Raw genomic sequence first — 21594 nt, 5'->3', positions numbered from 1 at the left:
CTAATCTGGTTTGCAGACCCACCTCCGGGGAGGTACTGCTTGGGTATCTTTTCTAAGATAGGGAATCTGTGTCTAGACTTCTCTAACAGATGAACAAGTTACTTACCTTCAGTAACACCTTATCAGGAGGAGAGACTGTCAAGCTGCAGATTCCTTACCAGCCCTCCCATTGGTTAAGGTGTAGGGAACACCCACACTTCACCTAATGCGGGGGATGGGCTTAAGGACAATAGGTGACCTCTACCCTGTGGGAACGTTTGTAGAGTTGGCAAATCTCCCAGTGGAAAGGACAATGTCTCCGCTTGCCCTATTTGCATAGCATAGGCTATGAGCGGCGGTGCTGGGATTATATGCTTGTCTCCCAGATGGGCCCCCAACACTTGGAGCACTACAAATATTACTAACCAGCACAATGTGTAAGCAACTTGCCACTAAGTTATATTGGGCCTCACAACAAGATAGACCGGTCACAACCAATACAGCATTAGCAAAGTGGAATGCAATATTGAATTTGCCTATTGGGCAGGAGGACTGGGGTTGGTACTGCACACTCATGTAAAGGTTCACTTCCAACTGTAACCTAACAATTATTAATTTCAGATAGCTGTATCAAATGTATTATACCCCTGTTCTATTTTTTGAAGTATGGATTGCAAATGGAAACCAAATGTGTGCGCTCTGGTATGGACAGGGAGACTTTCGTACACCTGGCTTGGCAGTGTACGTCAGTCCAGCATTATTGATGACAAGTGACATCTGCCCTGACTGACATGGTCCTGGAGGTTGTGGAATGATCTCCCCAGCTATATTTACTGGTATTGATAGTCGTTACAGCTTGTGCCTAGGAAGCTGATGCTGTTGGCTCTACTGTTGGCAAACAGAGAATCAACATCCACTGGGGAAAGAACTCTGTGCCCACAATAAAGCAATGGTTACAAGACATGAAATATTGCCAACCACAACTGGAGCTATCTGCCGAGGAAATCCTGAAATCCTTCCAACCTAAGGATATTTGGGGGCCTGCTTACCGCCTGCCTACTGCCCAGACCTGAAACCAGCTGAGAAGATCTGTGTGTGTGTTGGGGGGGTGGGGTTGGAGTTCAGGCATTTATTCCCCTTCAAAGCTGGCACAAGGTATAAAATTAGGACTCTCAGATCCACTCTTTAGTTTGCTTGTGGGCATGCAGAAGGACTGTCAGAGGGCCGCCTGTGGCCTGCTGTGGACTTCAAAGCACTGCTCAGCTGCACCAAGAGGACCACCCTACTATCTGAAGCCTGCCTTGTGCTCTCAGAGGACTGCCCTGCTGGTTGAGACCTGCGTTCCTGCTTGAACCCAAGACTTCCAGAGTTTCTCCAAGGGCTAATTGGCTCACCTCCTGATCAGAGCCCCAGGGACAGAAAAGGCTTCAACTATCTTGAACCCGTACCTGGACCCAGCCTGAGTGAGTCCTGACCCTTCAAGTGGTACCCCTCCAGTTCTGGACCTTTGGAAGTGGTGCTAAAGGTGCCTAGATAGCCCAAATTCAGAACTTGGGACTCAGTGCTCTGAGAACTGAGAGAGAACGTGCCTGCTTGCCGATCCGTTTATGGTATATCACCAGTCAGCTTGACTTTGAGGCAGCTCTCTCTACGTTGTACTCTGCAGCAGCAAATCCAGTTTAGCAGCTCCTCAAAGGATGGGTATCCAGCCTTGTAGAGCCCTCGATGTCTACAGCCTGCAGCTTTATCCCTTTGGCGATTTTCAACTTCCATAAAAGAGACTAAGGCCCTCATTACCATCTCAGCGGTTAAAACCGCAGAGATCTGAGCTGGCGGTCAATAGATGACTGCCAGCTCAACTACCCCCAAACCCTCAAATGAAGCCGCCGCCAATGTTGCTGTACGGCTGGTGCAGCTGCACCTGTCGCGCAGCCTGCGCGATGGGGCACTGCCCATGCCAAGTGCAGGGGCCCCAGAGCACTCCTTCCGCCAGCCTTTCCCTGGCGGGTTCGCTGGTGCCAACAGGGATCATTATCAGAGGGGCAGCGCTGCCCTGTCGGAAAATGATTCCCTCCACCGTCAGGCTGCCTATTGGCAGCAGCCTGACGGTGGAGGAAGGCCGCCAAAGGCGGCCCTCACTGTGTTCATAATATGGCGGTTCAGACCGCCATGCCGGTGGCGGTCTTTGCACCCGCCGCCGGCACGGCGGTCTCAACCGCCGGGGTTTGTAATGACCCCCTAAGTCCGAACATAGAAATCTTCACTGCTACTTTGTCCAGCTGTTCTCAATGGCGATGTCTCTTACTCGAACACTGCCAGCTGCCTTGCCCACCTGAACCTTACCTTCTCAGACATTGTTCTTGAAAATGTGTTCTAAGTCCAAAGGTAAACTGAGATCGGGCCAATCTATTTTGTGTATCTGAGCCGCTTTCCATTGCAGTCGGCCATGACTTTCAACTTTGCCCTAGTTTTGCACAGTTAGATGTCCATGGTTTGCTCTTTGATCATTTAGACACTGCTTTTCACATTAAACTTTAAAAATTCAAAACTCTAGTTCTACTGATTGAATATTTGTCTTTTTGGTGTCAGATTTATTTAAATGTATTTTTTCTACATTGTTGTGGAATTGTTGTTGTGTTGTGTTTTCACTTTGTTGCTGTTTAGGTGCTGCATAAATATGTTACACATTGCCTCTAAGTTAAGCGTGATAGCTTTTGTAACAAGCTACCAGAGGGTCAAGTAAAAGTTTATTTAGTATCTTTTTGTGGCTCACCCTGACAAGGATTGTGGCTGTTGCTTGAGTACGGTTTCACCCCCTCAACCAATAACCTAATTTCTCACAATGACCAACTTTTTGTTGTTTTTTCCGGGGATTAATAAGGACATTAGTACAGAAGAGGACAATCTCAAGATAGAATTTACTATGTGTAAAGATCTGCTTTTAGGCAGGAGAGGCAGAGTAGCACCCCAAAAGGTTTGCACGCTCATTCTACCAAAGCAAAGGCTGCTGGTGTGTGGTATGCCAGCCATGGAAATTTTGCAGACTGCCACATGGGTGTCCCTCTACAAGTTCACCAGGCATTACTGCCTGCATAGCCAGGTCCGACCAGATGAGCACTTTGCCTAGTCTGTCCTCCAGAGTTTCCTAGTTTGAATCATTCCACTGATCTACCACCTGGGAGGTACTGCTTTGATATCTATTCACTTGATGAGGAATTCGCTGTTTAAAGTCTCTTTCAGAAGAACAAGTTTCTTACCTATGTTAACACATTTTCTGGTAGCGAATCTAACTGCAGATTCCCCAGAATAATTAAACCATATATTTAACACTACAGATCAGATGCAAACATCAACATAATGATTGCTCGGCAGCACTTTCTAAAGTATTTTACTACCTAATTTTGCTTACGTGTAGTAAACCAAAAACATCTAATTTTAATCCTCTTGTAAAACTATAGTGTAGTATCTAACCTGAATTTGCTGGCTACGTTTTAACAATTAATGGAAAAAATGAAAATTGATCAACTTAACATTAAAAGAGCCAAGGGATAACAAAAAGGCAGCTCCTGCCTTTCCAGAGGTTCGCAATCTCATGATTCCTGTTGGCTTCATCTCAACTCAGTTCTTTTGGGCAGCGAATAAGAAAGAAATATAAATACTTAACATTGCAACCTTTGTCCCGCATGGCCAAGACATCCGGTGGGGAGGTGATTTCTGACGTCAGTGAAGATCCCTATGATGCATAATCAGCAATAGAAGTAATAATTTCTCAAGCAGCGTAAGCTCTTCAATAAACAGTATAATAAAGTAGCAGCAAGAAACGTTTATGAGAATGGGAATCCCTATGAGTCAGAACCAGAGTGAAAAAAAGCAACTAACTATTTGTCAGCGTGTGCCACTTTAATTCTGCTTGGAAAGAGGACCATGTACTTATGTTCCATGTTTGAGTATTTTCTTGGCAAACAACTTTGTTCTGTGTCTAATTAAAGGAATTGTTGCAGATGTGTATTTTCAAATTGGATAGGCCTCCCTTTCCTCCTGCAGTATTGTCTGTTTCTTTAATTTAGGAGTTTTAATATCACACTTCTCAGAAGTGCTCGCGACAGGAGAGAAGGGACTTGGGACTTCAACAGCTTTCAAAAAGAAAGTCAACAGACCCTAGGTTTTATTTCATATAGCACCAATTCCTTCAAGAATAGCTCCATCTTTGGTGCTTATCTCTCCTGGATCTTTCCACCACCTTTTTAGGGTCGAGCCTGCGTCAGATGCGCTTGTGCATGCGTTTCGCTAAGCGAGACGCTTTTGTAATTTAAAAAGGGCTCGGAGCCCCGTCCACGTCACGTCAGTGTTTGTCATTGGCTTGTGGGCTTGGCTGTTAGAATCTGCTTGATTTCATTAGTGGAAGGCACGCATACATCATGCCTTTTCCGGTGGATAGCCCTCCTTGAGCGCATTGACCAAGTACAGAAAACATGCGCGGCTCGCTGTTTTCTGTCTGGCTCGTGGACTACTTCTTATCTCTTTTCCCAGCGCGATCTCGCTTGGCAGAAGTCGAGCGCTTTACATAGTATCGACCCTGTTTCACAGTTAATTGCACTTTTTCTGCTTAGTACATAAATGCACTTTTGCCGATAGGTTTCATTACCAGTGAAAAGTTGGGTTAGGAGTTTACAACGCTATCAAGTCTAACACGAGCAAACGCGAGACCCGTTGCATTGCAAATGCTTGTTTACCTTTGCCTCCAGTCTTCTTATTATGATCTGCAGGCCTTTTGCACCTGTGTTGTTTTCTCTATTGAGTGCTTCTTCGACGTCCCATCTTCTGTCACAGTCTGTTATATTGTGCAGCTCTGCCACTACTAGGCTAAGGTCTGTTGCCTCTGAGCCAATTCATCTTTTGTGAGAGCCTTTAAAGTCTCTTCCTGTTTTCAGTATGTCCCTTAGACAGCTCTGTAGGAGCATTATGCTCTGTGCCTTTGCCACACTGGGGCTTTTGTGTCTTGTTTTGTGTAGGACCCTTGTTTGCACTTATGATCCTGGTATAGTCAGTTATACATTTTGTTTGGCTATGTGAGGCTGCTAGTTCTTTTTCTTTCACCATCATACCCCTTTCCAAGTGTCCCAAAGTGTCCATCTCTCCCAGCCTAGTGGTTCAATACCAGAATCTTCCCGAAGGCGTCCCACCTGCAGCCAGTTCTCCACCCCTGTGTGGGAAGCTCCAGGTGCACATTATCCCACACAATCATATTTAGGAAACCAGACCGTCGCCAGACACGCTCTTCTGTGGTAGGGACTCACTAGTTCAAAGAGAGGTTTGCACAGTATTTTAAAGATTAGTTGCTGCCAACCAGTCGCTGGAATGGCATCCCACCTCTGGCAGTCAAATTTGACAGTCTGTATTTTAACTGTTGCATTATTCAGCGGCTGCAGTTACATGTATATTCTGGTTCAGTACCACAGTCCAATACCCGACAACATTATAGCACTCAATGGATCTCTTGATCTTCAGCTCTCTTCCTCCAATCGTCACCCTGCTATGACTTGGTTCTTAGGTCTCTGTGCAACGGCACAATCCATATGAGCATGGCACCTGCTGGAACTTACCTCACCATGGCAGGACTCCAACAACTGAAGAACATACTCCATCTCCGGCATGGGTGCCAAGATCATAGACTCCGGGACGACTCTTACAGCATAATTCCCACTCTCTGGTCCTCTGTGTGGGCTTACAGCACCCTTGATAGGTCCTCTACCCCCTGTCTCCATTTGCTCCTCCTTGTCTCACCACTAGGCCCTAACCTGCCATCTTGGTAAGGTCAGCGGAGGGAGGACAGCTTTCTTGGTTTCCTCAAATCCTTTAAGTTGTCCCCCGCTTCTACTCGGCTCTAATGTCTTTGTGCTATGGCACAGCCATGCTGGGGCTTGGCATCCAGCAAATCTTACCTCACCATGCTCATCTTAAGACTTCACCCCACTTGCACTGGTGCCAAATCACAGGCTCCGCATCGACTCGTACTCCAGAACTTAAACTGACTGGACCTCAGTGCTAGTCTGTGCTGCCCTGCACAGGTCCTTTGGACCCCTGTGTCCGTTTGCACCTCTTTACCTCACACCACCAGGTCCTAAGCTGCCATCCTGGCACTGTATGTGACAGGAGGACAGCTTTCCTGGGTCACCCTCAACTCACACTTTTGTTCATACTTGTGGAAGTTGCAACGGAAGCCCGCTCTCGCTTATTCTACCTAGTCTATATTTCCAGTACCATCAATTTCCAGGTGCAGCAGGATTATTTATGTATTTAGAGCTGGGCACTGTACGAAATGAAGAGACCCATGCCCTCATCACTTAATGCTCTGCATTTCTACCCTCCCACCCCCCCTCACAAATGCCAGATAAAATGGTTTTAATGAAGGTAATTGAAGGGGCCTAAACTCTCCTTCTTGAAGCGTGACTGTCAAACAAGTGTGGATTGTAGTTAGCCTATAAAACTCAGACATACATCAGGGGATCTCCAGTTTTTAATACCCCAGTTCTAACTGTTTGATGTAACTCATACTTTTGCATGACAAACCGCACATTTTTCAACATTAAGCTTGATTGGGCACTACTGACTTTGAGGGTTGTGTGCGTTGTCTATGTAGGCATATCGCCTGTGCATAAGATCCCATTAGAAAACATTTTTGGGTTGTGTGCCCTAATTCTACAGGAACTCTCCTGTAACATCCCTGAGTGCTTGTAGTTAATACACATTTCACTATGTTTTTTTTATCTCTGCAGATTAACCGCAGCAGCCGTGCAAGTCATCTATGAACAGAAAGTTGGCAGCGGTGTCCATACAGTGAGCACTGATCTCTGCTTCGGGATGCTTGAGTTACTGGAGTGTCTGTGGGCCGGAGAATGTCATAGAATTGGGGCAAAGCAGAAGCCAGAATATACAGAGGTAAGAAAAAATGTGAACTTACACAACACTGATGTTGATAGATATGTCACATGCCGTTAAGGCATGACAGGATCAGAAACTAGTTTCTCTTTTCATTTTCTAAATTCGTCTCAATTGGCAAGCAAGTTGAGTTCATATTTTATTATTTTTAACAGTGCGGACCAGGATTCTGGTTGCATTTAGTTCATATTTCCACACTTTAAAACGATTTTTTTTTTTACGTAGGAATCAGGTAGACCGTGGAAGTTAAGTTTCATTTTTGTACTTTAAGGTGAACTCCAAATTCTGTTTTGCCCAAACACAAAGGGCAAAACTTTTTTGCAGGAACCATAAACCTATCGTTAAACAAGGGAGCTAAGAAAATTGTAGGCTACTATATGGTATAAAATTAATACCACCCTAGCTCCTGATTTCGCTAACCATGTGACAGAACACCCCCTTATTTAGCTGTGTTGGTAAGAAACGGTTTCCCTTCCCTGTCAGCAGTTTGCGCTAAAAAAAGGGCTGTTGTCCCTCTTTTCTAATATTTTTCTAAACAGGGAATGGGATAGCAGAAAAACTTTAAATATGATGAGTCACTTAAATAGTTGCATTTTGGGTCTCAGCAAGAGAAAATAGAACTGTCATTAAATTCTCAAAGCATCTTATTAGCCGAAGTGGTTTATGATTATTCAATATTAAGATCATCTGTCACATATTGGATAAAGTGGACTGTCTGCTATTTCCCATCCATGTGCCTTCTGCCCCCTCTTTTTCCCATCTGTTTGGTAGCAGGGCCTAGTACCGTGGGAATGTTACATCGTCATGCTGACCCTTTGCATGCAGCATGGTATTTGCATACAACGCCGTGGCACTAGCGCACCTGAGGGCATTATAGACTAGACCCAGAACTTTCTCACACTGTTCTGTTAGAAGCTACCAGTCCAGCTCGGGGAAACTATCACAGTGTAAAGAAAGTAAGAGCTTTCTTTCCAAAGCAGACAGTAAGGAGTTTTTCAGAAAACTGAGTACATGATGAGGCAGAACTAAGAAAGCATTTATATATTCTCTTGCACTGGGTACTAGGAATGTCAGCCCTTGCAAGGTACCCGTTACCATTAATGCCCCAGTGTGAAAGATTGCTGCACACAGAAATAAGATGTGACTCAGCGTTTTGGGACTCTACATGAGACCCAGGTGCCTCGAAGTATGTACCTGTGTGACACATCACATAAAATTACCCACTTTCATAGCGTTGTTGTGTCAGAAAACTGCTAATAAGCTTGGGCTTTTCCCTCTTTTTAGCTGTTTGTTGGTCTTTTTTAAATTATTTTATTATTATAGGTCACAGAACCTGGGGCAGAGATGAACTTCATTTGACTCACACTTGTTTGAATCAGTAACATGTATATCAATTCCCTTACTCATTTGGTGATTGTAGGTCATTTAAAGGGAGGTTAGAGGACAGGACCATTCCTAATGAATACCTTTAGCCTGGGCATGGAGGGGGCAAACTTCCCTAATTTCTCTTTTGACTAGAAATAAAATATGAAATAACTATGCGCTACACCATTTTACGTTAGATATCCCTTTAAGTAATTTTCCCACCATTAGGCATACTTAGTTAGGAATCCCGATGAGCATCAAAATACCATACTCATATTGTGATGAAACGAGGTGTGTTATTTAGTGTGGTAGTATGAGACCAGTTAGATTTCGTTTGTCAAAACTTAGCTCAGCGCTGGGCAGTTGTGACTTCAAGCAGTGAGTCTTCAACAAATGAATTAAGTGTAAGCATTTAAAACAGCACCAAAACATTTGAAGAAGAAACACAACTCTCAAGAAACCTGATAACAGTTTATAAATATAGCGTATATTTTTATGAATTTATGGACACCAACATTAAAAAGATTCACTGGAAGGTTCCAGAGTTATAGATTTTACAAGGAGCAATAAATCAAGATTTTTCACTTACCCCGAACAATCAGTGGCAAATTCAACAAATTTGACACTTGAAACTTTTTTCACAAAAACTTAGTCCAAGTGCAATGTGGTTACTAACTGTTACTTTGGGCAACCAACTCTGGCAGAGAGCCAGTCAAGGGGTCCAGCAAGGCCCAAAGAAATAGTTACCCCAACAGGAAAATCAGTCTTCAGTCCAGATCCTGTGTCAGTGGTCCCTTGCCATTGACGTCTATTGAGTAGTCATGATGCAAGGAATACAGAATGCTGAAGGAAGCTGAATAGGCTGTGCGGTCTACTGGGTCTTTGTGGGGCCACTCCTCAGTCTTCTTGGTGGGGAGACTATGGCCAGAGGGTTCAGCATCCCTCGTCATCCTCTTTGGCCCAGCAAAAGTCCAGCCTCGCCACTGTGCACAGTGAAACCAGTGGTTCCCTTCTTCTGGCAGTATCTCTCCTTCTGGGTTACAAAGCTGCACTCAGATGACTGTTCTGGGCACAACAGACTCAGTGCAACCTTTGAGCATCAGGTCATTGGCTATTGGGCCGCACTTTGGCAAGGAGCCCCAGTCAGGTGATCTGGGCTGCAAACTCTCAGCTTTTGGGGACCTGTGCTGCCAACAGGAAATCAGCCACTGACTCTTGGAGTCTCAGCTTCTAGCTGGGACTGTGGGAAACTGCTTCTTCATGAGCAGGATACAGTCCTTTCCTTTGCTAGCCTAAGAAGCAGCCAGTGCACTCATGCTTCGGTGCAGTGTCCTCTTTGCTTGTTTCAGGGTCATCAGGTCAGTCCTTCTTTGGTCCTCTTCTCTAGTTCAAGCTAGATCGGAGTTCTGGGCGCCAGGAATGTCTCTCTTCTGCCCAGAATGTGCCCTTAGGGGAGGTCACAGTCACTACACAGTGGGCTACTTGGTTCTCTTCCGCCTGATGACAACTTACTGTAGAGTGTGGGATCCAGCTACCCCAGAGTGCTCTATTCTGCCCACTCCCAAAATGGCAGACCCCTTCTCTTGGTTTGAGGTGCTCAGTAGCCCGCCATAAAGGAGTGGCTACCTCAGGACTACATGCCCATGGAAAAAATGGTTTGGTCAGTGTTTCCCTCTATCTGTCCCTGATGCCAGCCTGTCTGCCCAGACAAAACAGTAGTCCCTCACGAGTGTGTTCACTACCCTTCTAAGGCGGCTTCCACTTTGAAGCTCGCCTCTTAAGCTAACACCCCGTGTAGCTTCCTGGCGGTGGCAACTTTGTAAAAGCTGCTTGTGGCAGCAAGTTACATTAATTTTGGCTTGGCCATCAAATAAGGCATAATGTAATGAGTTGTTTGATACCATGAAGTACCAACTTTGGCAGTCCCATTCAGAATTTAGCATAGCTGAGTTGTCAGCGTGTAACTGTACTCGTCAATGGGACTACCAGTACCTCTAAAAAAAAATTAAAAAACTGTGGTGGGTTTACACTGTCAGAACTTGTTGAACACATGTTCTACTTTTTAATATGCTGCAACCTACTTTTGGACTCACTGGGCCTGCTGTAGTGGTGACTTAGACCCATTAAAAAGGGAGTTTGGAGTTTGCCATTGGCTAAAATAGCCGAGTCAATTTAGCAAAGGTCCATATTTGAGCCTTTGCTTCCGTTCAATGAACCCTTACTGACACTCTAATGGGCACTTGATTGAAGCCCTTTTCTTGCTTGCCTGTTAATAGGCTGGTGGTCAGACGCTATGGACTGGCTCCTGGTGTCCGGGTTTTTCTTACACATCATCCTATTTCTGGGTGTCTAGTGGTTGAGGCATCCACCACCAAGTTAAGCCCTAATTGGGAGCCAAAGAGAATTTATGTTTTTGGAAAACAAATGTTCTTCTGCCAAATAATGCTTTGAGTAAAGTAGATACACTGCACGCTCTCTGGGTCTTTGGCCCCTGCCAGATTCCTCACCAGGTCAGGACATCCTGAGGCTACTCTGGCGGTTGGTGTATAGGTAACACCAGTCTCCTCAGGCCCCTCAACAATCACCCAAGTCCTTTTGTGGCCAAGGACGTCAATCTGGCAGGCAATGTGCAGTTCACCATGGGCATCAGTCCTCCTGGTTCCTCTCCCCTGCAGCAACAGCCTCCTAGCAGCTTTAGCTTGCCACTAGACAGACAGACAGACACACACCAATAACAGAAAAATGTTAATTAAAAAGTGATCATACAGGATCCTGCTTTAAATCTACAAATATGCTCTTATTTAATGGCGCGCACAGAACCCTAATTGTGGGGACTTGATCAAGTGTTACCATCCTTGTAGGGACTTACGCAATAATTATCATTTATGTTTCAATACATTCATAAACAAATGGCTAAATGTTATTCAGTGCTGTGCCTACAATACACAATAATTTAGACATATATGAATAGCTTTTTGTGTCCTAGGAGCACCTGGAAAATGTATTTTGATGATAGTGTTTCTCAATAGAAAACTGTAGTATATAAACTCCATAGAAAGGGATTCACAGATATCTAGCCTATTGCTGAGTGCTCACAAACATTAGGGAGAAGGAAAAATAACACATTGTTAAATTAAGTTAGAGGCCAAAGAGCCTGCAATGTGGTCAGATGGAAAAGCCAAGTTCAGATTACCTAGTTTTTTTCATCAACTTCACCACTAGGCTTCATGGTCTTTGTACAACTGTACAATAATAGTCTCTGAAATATATGGCACGTGGTTATAGTGATGTTCTAGAGCTGATGAGAAAGTGTGTTGTGATAGTTTTCAAGCCCCCAGAGAGAGAGAGTGCATGATAAGATAGCTGAACAGGTTCCACTGATTTATGGCCTGATTACGAGCTAGACGAAAAGGGTACTGCTGCCAAAACAGTGTTGGATTCTCCAGCTGCCAACTTGGCGGTCCGCCCTATGAATTATGATGTTGGCGGGTTGCTGAACGAGAAACTACTGGAGTTCTGCCAACTCTGCCAGTCATTCGCCCACAACTTCAGTGGCGGCATGGGGAAAACCAGCTGTCAGACAGTGGTACAGACAAGGTTCCCACCATCTGGATTATGAAGTACCTTTCCGTCAAGCCAACTATGGCGGGTAGGCCACCTGCTTTGAGACGTTGGATTCAAAGGAAATGGGTTGCAAACTCACCCATTTCTGTCCTGTCCCTTCAGTCTCTGATGTGAACGTCTTCACCCATGGTCCCCATTCACAGCAGAAACTTGACTCCGAAGAAATGACCCTACCAGAGTTGAACTCCAGGTAAGTACATTTTATAATTGTCTCTCATTGACTGGACTGGGCACATATGGTCCGGACTCCAGCAATAGAAATGTAGTTGTACAAGACATTTTTTTCACATATGTCATGCATAAGTGTACAGTTAACACTTACTTAGTAAAAATGTACACACCTGCTTTGACACATATGAAAATATTTTTTGTATTGCTGACGGCGTCCCCCGCCTGTCAGCAACACCGCCGCTGGGCCATGGTGACATTTAAATATGGCCGGCGAAAGACCGTCAAGTCCACAGAGTACTTAGGACCATGGCCGGGGTTGAATGGCGGTGAGACCGCCAAACTCATAATCAGGCCCGTAGTGTTTATTTATAGTCATTCTCAAGTCCCCATAGACAGTGTGTGATTTTTTATATATATATATATATATATATATATATATATATATATATGTTTAAGCCCCTGAAGAGCTGTTATGTGATGATACTAACACTCAAGTCTCTGTAAAGACATGTTGAAGTCACCTGAGATAGTGCGTCACTGGAGTGATGCCCAAGTTGGTACACAGATAGTATGTGATTATAGTCATGTTGAAATCTTCCAAAAGATAGTGTCTGATTATTAGAGCCATGCCCAAGTCCTCAGAGATATAGGGCCTCATTACAAGTCTGATGGTCAACAGACTGGCGGACTTGCAGTGGTGGTCATAACCACTGCCAGTTTGGTGGTCCAACTGCCAAAGGACTGCTGGGCCCCACCAGGAACAATGTTCCCGACAGGCTGATGGCGGTGCAGGTTTGAAACAGCCAGGGTGGAGACAAACTCTGCGCCGCCCTGCTGATTACAACCTGGTTCTCTGACAGCCTTTTCATGGTGGTTTCACCGCCATGAAAAGGCTGGTGGAGAACAGGTGCAGGGGCAGTGCAGAGGTCCCCCTGCCCAGCACCATCGTAATGCTGTGCAGACAGTGTGCATTACAAGGGTGCTGGTTCCCCCTGCTGTCACCACTTTCCTGCCGGGCTGACGGGCAGAAACCTAGATTTCCACCTATCAGCCCAGCGGGAAAGTTGTAATGGGGCCGGCGGGGAGGTCGCCAGTAAGACACCAACCTCCCCGTTGAGAGTTTGGCGAATGGGTCTTCCCATCTGCCAAACTCTTAATCGGCCTCAAAGTGTTTGGTTAGTCATGTCAAGCCCACCTAGAAGTAGTGTACAATGCTGCTGTTCATGCAGAAATAGTGTGTTATTACAGTAGTTCCTGGGTCCCTACAGCGATAGTGTATGATTAGTCAATTTAAAGTCCCTACAGATATACTGTGTGATTTATACTCATGTACAAGTCCCCAAATAGTGTTATGATAGCCATGTTGAAGTCCTCCATACTGTAAGATAATAGTTATAATGATGTTCATACATAATTGGTGCGTCATTACAGTTGTGCCCAGATTCCCACACATTTAGCATTTACTTAGTCACTCGCAAGTCTCAATAGAGAAAGTGCATGGTTATATTCATATTCAAGTCCCCACAGAGACAGTATGTGGAGACAATCATATTCAAGTCCCCATATAAATGATGTTATGATAGTCATGTTTAACTCCCCATATAGAGGGGGTTATGATAGAAATGGTGCATTTTAATAGCCATGCTGAAGTAGTGTGTGATTATAGAGATACCCAAGCGCCTTAACAGATAGTGTGTGAATATAGTCATGCTCAAGACCTGCAGAGCTTTTGAAGGATCATAGTGAAGCACAGGACCCCACATGTGATTATGCTCCAGTTCAATTCCCCCGTAACAATTTTGTATGATTGATCATATTGATGTCCAGGTCCCTAGAGAGATAGTCTGTGATTACAGTGTTACCACAATCCCCACAGAGATTGTGTGTGATTATAGACATGCCCAGTCCCCACAGAGATGGTGTGTGATTATAGAGATGCCCCGGTCCCCACAGAGATGGTGTGTGATTATAGTATTACCACAGTTGTTAATAGAATGTGTGTGATTACAGAGAGGTCCATGTCCCCACAGAGATAGGGTGTGTAATTATAGAGCGGTCCAGGTGCCCACAGAGATGGTGTGTGATTATAGACATGTCCCAGTGTTTTGCTTTCCTTATCTTATGACCGAGCTGACAAAACTTCTCTGGAATGCACTTCTTAGTTTAAAGAAGACATTTATTATTACTACTTCACCACGAGGTTCCTGAGAGACGAGATTAGTAGGTTGGAAGCACACGTTTAAAAGTAGTCACAGCAATGAAAGCAAAATATATCAAAGTACTTCTCAATTGCAATGTACACAGCAAATACATGTGATTTATATTATATCCTAACTTTAAAGCAAAGAATAAAAGTCAAAATTCATCACCGTAGGGCCTATCACTGCTCGTCATCTTTCTCATGCCTGCAAGTTGATGACTCCTGTTCATCTGCGAGAAAGAGAGTTTCCACCCAGACGGGAGGTCAGGCAGCTGACGTCCGCTCCTGACTGAAGCCTTGGAAAATTCCCCCTTGCTGCTGCCCAGGGACACCGTAAAAAGCCTGCTAACAGGCCCCTTAGTCAAGACATGCTGGCTCAGAGTGGGAACAGAACAAGAGTTGGAGAGTGGCCAAGTCTCCAAACCTCACTCGTTCCCAGGCTGGATAGAGAGGAAAACACAAAATATATGCTCTCTTATCACGCTAGGGTTCGGTGTGAACACAATACGAAAAACACAGCTTGGTCTATCATGTGGAAAAACACAGCTCATCTGCAATGTCTCAACTGCAATGTCGAACTCCACGATAAAGCCAATAGGCAGCTAAACTGAATACAAAATGTAATGTCTAATGCCACATTAAAGCCAATAGGCAGCTAACCTAAATACCAAATGTAATGTCCAATGCCATGTTAAAGCCAATAGGCAGCTAAACTGAATACAACATGTAATGTGCTACTGGTGAACATTGAACAACTAATATGCACAGTGGTGAAACACAAAGTCAGTGGTCAAACACAATTAATCGCATAACACCCGGTCCCCACAGAGATGGTGTGTGATAGTATTACCACAGTTGTTAAATAGAATATGTGTGATTACAGAGAGGTCCATGTCCCCACAGAGATAGTGTGTGTGTAATTATAGAGCGGTCCAGGTCCCCACAGAGATGGTGTGTGATTAGACATGCCTAGGTCCCCACATAGATAGTATGTCATTATAGGGTAGTCCATGCCCAGGTCCCCACAGAGATAGTGTGTGATTATAGGAATGCACAGGTCCCCACAGAGATAGTGTATGATTATAGTCATGTTTCAGTCCCCACAGAAATGTTGTGTGATTACAGTGATGTTGAAGTCTCCACAGTGGTAGTGTTTGGTTACAATTATATTCAATTTTCCACAGTGATATTTGTATTGATAGGTTGAAAAACCTGTTTAACACATATTAGTATGGTGGCTTATTAAACTAATGAATCCACTTGAAAGATGTGTTTGACCTCCCACTTACAAGTTTGAATCCTGGTGCTTCCACTCAGCCTTTTATCCTTCCTAGGTTGATACGTTAGGTACCATTTACTTGGCTATATATGTTATTCAGCATCAGCATCCAGGTGTGAAATAAAAATTCTTAAACAAAGCTTTCACTTTTTTTCTGTACAAGAGTAGAGAAAAGTAGTTTGGCTGGGTGGTGCTACAGCCTTTTTCATAGAAAAACTCACATTCTCAGAACTGCATTTCAACTACAACAGTCTTTCTCAGCACTAAAGGTCCTGTTATTTGAAGGCCAAATCATATACATGAGTCTTACAAACTGAATTCCTGAACTCAGCTGGAATGCCCATTGTGTAAAAGTAGAGAAAGTCTCTTTGGTTGATGTACAGCTGTCTGTCTGGAACAGCGTATCCCATGTTTGCCACGTACACACCACATCCTAATGTGCAGGTCATGCAAGTAGCTAATCTACACGCAATTTACAGTGAGCTAGTAGCAATATAAAGGAGACTAATATAGTTCGTAATGCGGACTTTGAACGCCACCCCAGCAAGGACTGCTCCAGCTGTTCATCAATTGGCCATTACTGGGATTAACTCACAAACAGCCCACTCAGTTATAGGCCAAGCGCCTGTGGAGCGGGAGAAGATTCCGTGCTGGATAGCACAAAACAAAAACAAGTCACCTGGAAGCAGTGTTTCCCCATATGGGAGCCCAAGATAAACCTAGAATTCTAACAATGTGCTTGCTATTTGGAATGGTTCCCTCAATAGAGGACTGTGCCACTTGCAGTTCAGTCTTTGCCGCAATTTACACTACCACGCATGGCACCCCGAAATTTGGCAATTTATCAGAACTGTTAAAACAAATTCAAAATTAACACTGGGCAGACCCAGCCCTGGACTTGGGGATAAAACTGATGCACAATTTTGACACAGTCTCCCCAATTATTCTTAGCAACATCATAGGGGAAGCAGCAACATTCACCATTCGCTAATGGCTCTAGGAGGTTCCTCAGCAGGATCAGGAGTGCGAACTGCCAAAAATTATTTCTGCAACCTATACAAGTATAGGACAGAATAGTCTTGGGGTCAGACCAACATAATCACAAATTCAAAGTACCTCCCCTAAGAAAGGTACTAAACAAGCACAAGAGGGTTCTAAAAAATGCTGGGACGAATAACAGAATAAAGACAAGAGAAGTCAAAGAGGAGAATCTCTGCAACCGGAGTCTTCTGAAGCGACATATAATCTCAGAAATAGAAAAACTTTAAAAACTGCTGTCAGATACCAGTATACTGATACACGTCCCTCTCATTCATGCCTGGATGCGCCGGATAAATGAAGTGGGAGAGCAGGCCGAACACCGCACTGACTATGTGAAGCCGAAGGACACACAACGTATCTGCCCACCAAAAACAAGAAATTCCGACTTTGACGTCTATAAACCAGCTTATCAAAGGAGACAGCAGAGTTTTAAAATGACAGACATCCATGGGGCTCACTTGTTTAATTAAGCCATCAGTAGGTGCTAACGCATTTAATCACTGCCTTTGTTCTGCGGTCTTCTGGGAACAAGCAACTCTACTGGGAGTACTGTTCTCTCCATGTGCCCCTCCCCACCCAGCCATTGCCACACCTGTTTGCAAGTCTTTAAAACAATCAGCATTTCACTTGCTGAACAGTCACTCCTGAAGACCCTCGCGTTGCATCTATACATAACATTACCTGTAAAAAGTGCAAATCCTCATTCATAGGCTTTAGCGGGACAGCCCGTTAACAGGCTCATACTCAAGCACCTTTGCTCTATATAGTTTAAATTACAGTGGAAACACAGAATGAATTTAGGCTGCACCTCGGTACTTTACCATAACCACCAGAATTCAAGTAAATGGCACACACTAAGCCGCTCACTTGCCATTTTTCATTCTGTAGTTATATCTCCAGATTCATGCGGTCTTTTGCATGCTTGTGCCGGAAGCAGTTGTCTCTTGTCATGTGCAATCTTATTTTCTGCTCTGGGGTACCTGAATGTTTGTTTTTCAGAGTCCAAACTGTGTCAGCTTTGTTTGAATCTATGTATATTACTGAGGATCTGTTATCTACTGTCTTTGATATCTACTGTTATTACTCCTCTCTTGACATTACGAGGCAACAAGAGGGATGAATATTTTTTTTATTAAAGAAGCGTTTCAAGTGTGAGCTAAAGTTATCTGTGGCTTTTTATTGTGAGCTTCAATTCTTCACAGTTTGCACTGTGATTGTGAAACCAGCAATTTATGTGTCCTAACACTTGTGAAATATGTGCTTGTTAGTGGGGGTACAAAACATTTGTCATTTTCCTTTGCATGATTACACAGAATTACTGTAGATTTACACCAAATTACACCTAATTGCCCAAAAAATAAATGTAATTTCATGCTACATTATAAAATCCCTTGCATTTGCAATATATAATTGGCAGATTCAATCACGTTTTTGATTATATTTTGCTTTAATAAAAAGATTAGCGTTTTAACCAAATGGTGCAGCTTGTTTAAATGGGTAAAAATATTCATTGATGGCTCTGCTACCTTTCCTTTGTCACTTACCAGTTGCTAGCCTGTATATACAGCACTGAATTATTTGGTGTGTTTAAGCCCTCAGTACCGCTACCTGTCTACAGGGGCAGAGCTGAGCAGAAAAATAAACACACTTGCAGTGACACAGGTCCCCACAAGGTCAAATTTTAAAAAGTTGTAAAAATTGGCACAGATGATTCTGGAGTCATTTTGGAGACATTGCCCTGTGGGGACTTAAGTTCAGGTCCCCACAGTGCAATCAAGTCCCCACAGCGTGAGTGTGTTATCACGCAAACGTCCCCACAAGGTTAGTAACTAACACACTCTCGCTCTCTCACTCTCTCTCTCTCTCTCTCTCTCTCTCTCTCTCTCTCTCTCTCCTTTCCCAATGTTTTTAAAATATCCTATTAACAGAATAATGTTAAGAAAAAAATCAACATAGGATCCTGCTTAAAATTTGCAAATATATTGTTATTTAATCGCATGCACAGAACCATCCTTCTGGGGACTTGAACATGTGCTACCATCCTTGTGAGGACCTACTCAATAATTATCATTAGTGATTGAATAAAGTCAAAATCACATGCTAAATGTTTATTTTATCAGCAATATACAGAAATATCATCATCATGTATTCATATACGTAGTGCTCCGCTTATCCTAGGGGTACACAAAAAATGAATACCGCTAATAATGTGTCAGAAGATATCATATATCATTAATGTGTTTACAGAAAAAACTACACTTAAAACTGCATTTCATTCATGCTGTAATGCTCAAAATCTTAGGAGATAAGGGAGCTAACACATAGAGAAATAATAAATGAAATAAAGCAGTCGATTGGAACCCAGAGTTTGTTTAGTTACTTAATTTTTTTTCAAACTAGCTATTACACCACATCTTCATAGGAGTGGCATGTAATGTTAATGTTTGCTTAGGGATGGTGTGTGATGATGTAGTAGCACCATAGTCTTTCTACAGAGATGCTGTTTACAATCTTGACAAAATAGCACACAGAGGTAAATTGGGAAGATAATGACACCCAAGTCCCCACAGAGATTTTGCGTTCGTAAAATGATCATCTCTCCATAGAAATAGTGTAAATATGATTGTGTACAAATCCCCACTGAAATAGTGTATGAAGACATTGTTCAGTCCCCACACTGAGAGTGTGAGAAGATGATGATGTTCAAGCCTCCGCATAGATAGTTCATTAACATAGGACTAGAATAGCCCTCACAGAGATGGCATGTGAAATATATTATGGTCAAGTGCCCACAAAGCTAGTGTATGAAAATAATCTTGTTAAAGTCCCAAATGTAATAGTGTGTAAAGACAAAGTTCAAATATCCACACTGACCGTGTTTAAAGATGACGATGATGATGATCAATTCCAAACAAGATTTTGTGTGAATATAGGAATGTCCAAACATAGGGTGCAAGTATAGTGCTTCAAGCTCCTCCCCCCAAGCAGAGATTCTGTGTGGTAATTGGTTATGTTCAGGTCCCCACAGAGATAGTGTGTAAAGTTAATCTTGTACAAGTCCACAATGAAATAGTATATACCGTCAAAGTTCAAGTCTCCAAACAAGAAGAATGTAAGGATGAGGATGTTCAAACCCACATTTATTTAACTTGTTTGTGAATATAGGAATGTTCATTTCCCTACAAAGATAGTGTGTGATTGTAGTGATGTTCAAGTCCCCACAGAAAAAGTGTGTGACTATGATTTTCAAGTCTCCACAAGGATAGTGTGTGACTGTACTGATGTTCATATCCCCATAGAGATAGTGTCTGATTACATTTATGTTCAAGTCCTCATGAAGATAGTGTGTGGTTATTGTGCATGTTAACTTCTAATAGAGATAGTGTGTGAAGACAATTGTGTTATATTCCTATGGAAATAGTCTGTAAAGACAATGTTCAATCAACACATGAAGTATGTGATGATTATGGTGTTCATGTCCAAATATAGATTGTGTGATTATAGGAATATTCAGGTCCCCACAGAGTTAGTGTGTGGTTATTGTGATGCTCAAGTCCCGACAGAGATAGGGTGTAAAGATAATCTTATTCAAGTTCCCATTGAAATAGTATTTGAAGATAATGTTCAAGTCTCTAAACAGGTAGAATGTGATAAGGATGTTCAGTCCCACACATAAATTGGAGGAGATTATAGGAATGTTCAGGTCCCCACAAAGACAATGCATGGTTATAGTGATCTTCAAGTCCCCACTGAGATAGTGTGTTATTATAGTGATGCTTAAGTCCCTACAGAGCTAGTATGTGATTACAGTGATGTTCAAGTCCCAACAGAGATAGTGTGTAAAAATAATCTTGTTCAAGTCCCCACTTAAAGAATGTATAAAGGCAATGGCCAAGTCTCCAAACTGGTAGAATGTGAGGATAAGGATGTTGAATCCCACACATAAATTGTATGTGATTATAGGAATATTCAAGCCCCACAAAGATACTGTGTGATTATAGTGATCTTCAGGTCACCACAGAGATTGTGTGTAATTATAGTGATTTTCAAGTCTCCACAAAGATAGTTTGTGATTGCGGTGATGTTCGTATGCCCGCCGAGATAGACTGTGATTATAGTGGTGCTCAAGTACTCCAAAAGATAGTGGGTGGATATTGTGATTTGTAACTCTCAGGAGAGATAGTTTGTATAGACAATTGTTTTCCATTTACCATTTAAGTACTTTCTTTCTGTGAAACACTATCAAAGGGCATTTGTGTTCATGTCCTGTCTGAAATAGTGTGCAATGACAGTGTTCAATCCACATATGAAGTGTGTGAAGATTGTGATGCTCATAACCAAACATAGATTTGTGTGATTATAGGAATATTCAGATCCCCACAGAGACAGTGTATGAAGGAAATCATGTTCAAGTTCCTTCAAACGCAGGAAGCAATTAAACTAACGTTCAATTACCCATGAAGATCGTGTGTGTTAATAGTGATATTTAAGTCCCCAAAGATAATGGGTGATAAGAGTGATTTTCAAGTCCTTAAAAAAATTGTAGGTGAAAATAGTGATGTCCAGGATCCCACAGAGATATTGTGTGATTTTAGTGATGTTTAAGTCCCCACAAATATAGTGTCATTATAGTGATTTTCAAGCACCCACAAACATAATCTGTGGTTATTGTGATTTTTAACTCCACTTAGGGAAATTAATACTCAACTTATTGTGTGCCATGAAATTAACAAACTGATGGACTTGTCTCTGTCGGGTTTTAGACCCATGCACAGTTCTGAGACTGCTCTCATCGCGGTCACTGACCATATACGATGTGCCAAGGACAAAAATATTCCTTCTTTGCTCATATTGTTGGATTTATCTGCCACATTCAATACTGTATCACATCCCAGGCTGCTGCAAAGATTGCACGAGTTGGCGCACATGGCACTGCACACATGGCACTGCACTAGCATGGTTCTAATATATATTTTTTTTTATCCAACCCTACCCA

General features: G+C 43.0%; 1 protein-coding gene across 1 annotated transcript in view; it reads left to right on the top strand.

Moving 5' to 3' along the window:
* The window catches only part of ATG2A (autophagy related 2A), a 2189461-nt gene that overhangs the window by 349342 nt on the left and 1818525 nt on the right, over positions 1–21594 (top strand). The window contains exon 12 of the mRNA XM_069207806.1: positions 6756–6918. Coding sequence (XP_069063907.1) covers positions 6756–6918 — 163 coding nt within the window. The remainder of the gene's footprint in view (positions 1–6755; positions 6919–21594) is intronic.

This window comes from Pleurodeles waltl, chromosome 9 (assembly GCF_031143425.1).
Source record: "Pleurodeles waltl isolate 20211129_DDA chromosome 9, aPleWal1.hap1.20221129, whole genome shotgun sequence".
Taxonomy (NCBI): domain Eukaryota; kingdom Metazoa; phylum Chordata; class Amphibia; order Caudata; family Salamandridae; genus Pleurodeles; species Pleurodeles waltl.
Note: the sequence above shows the minus strand (reverse complement) of the source record. Positions and strands in the feature narration are given on the sequence as shown.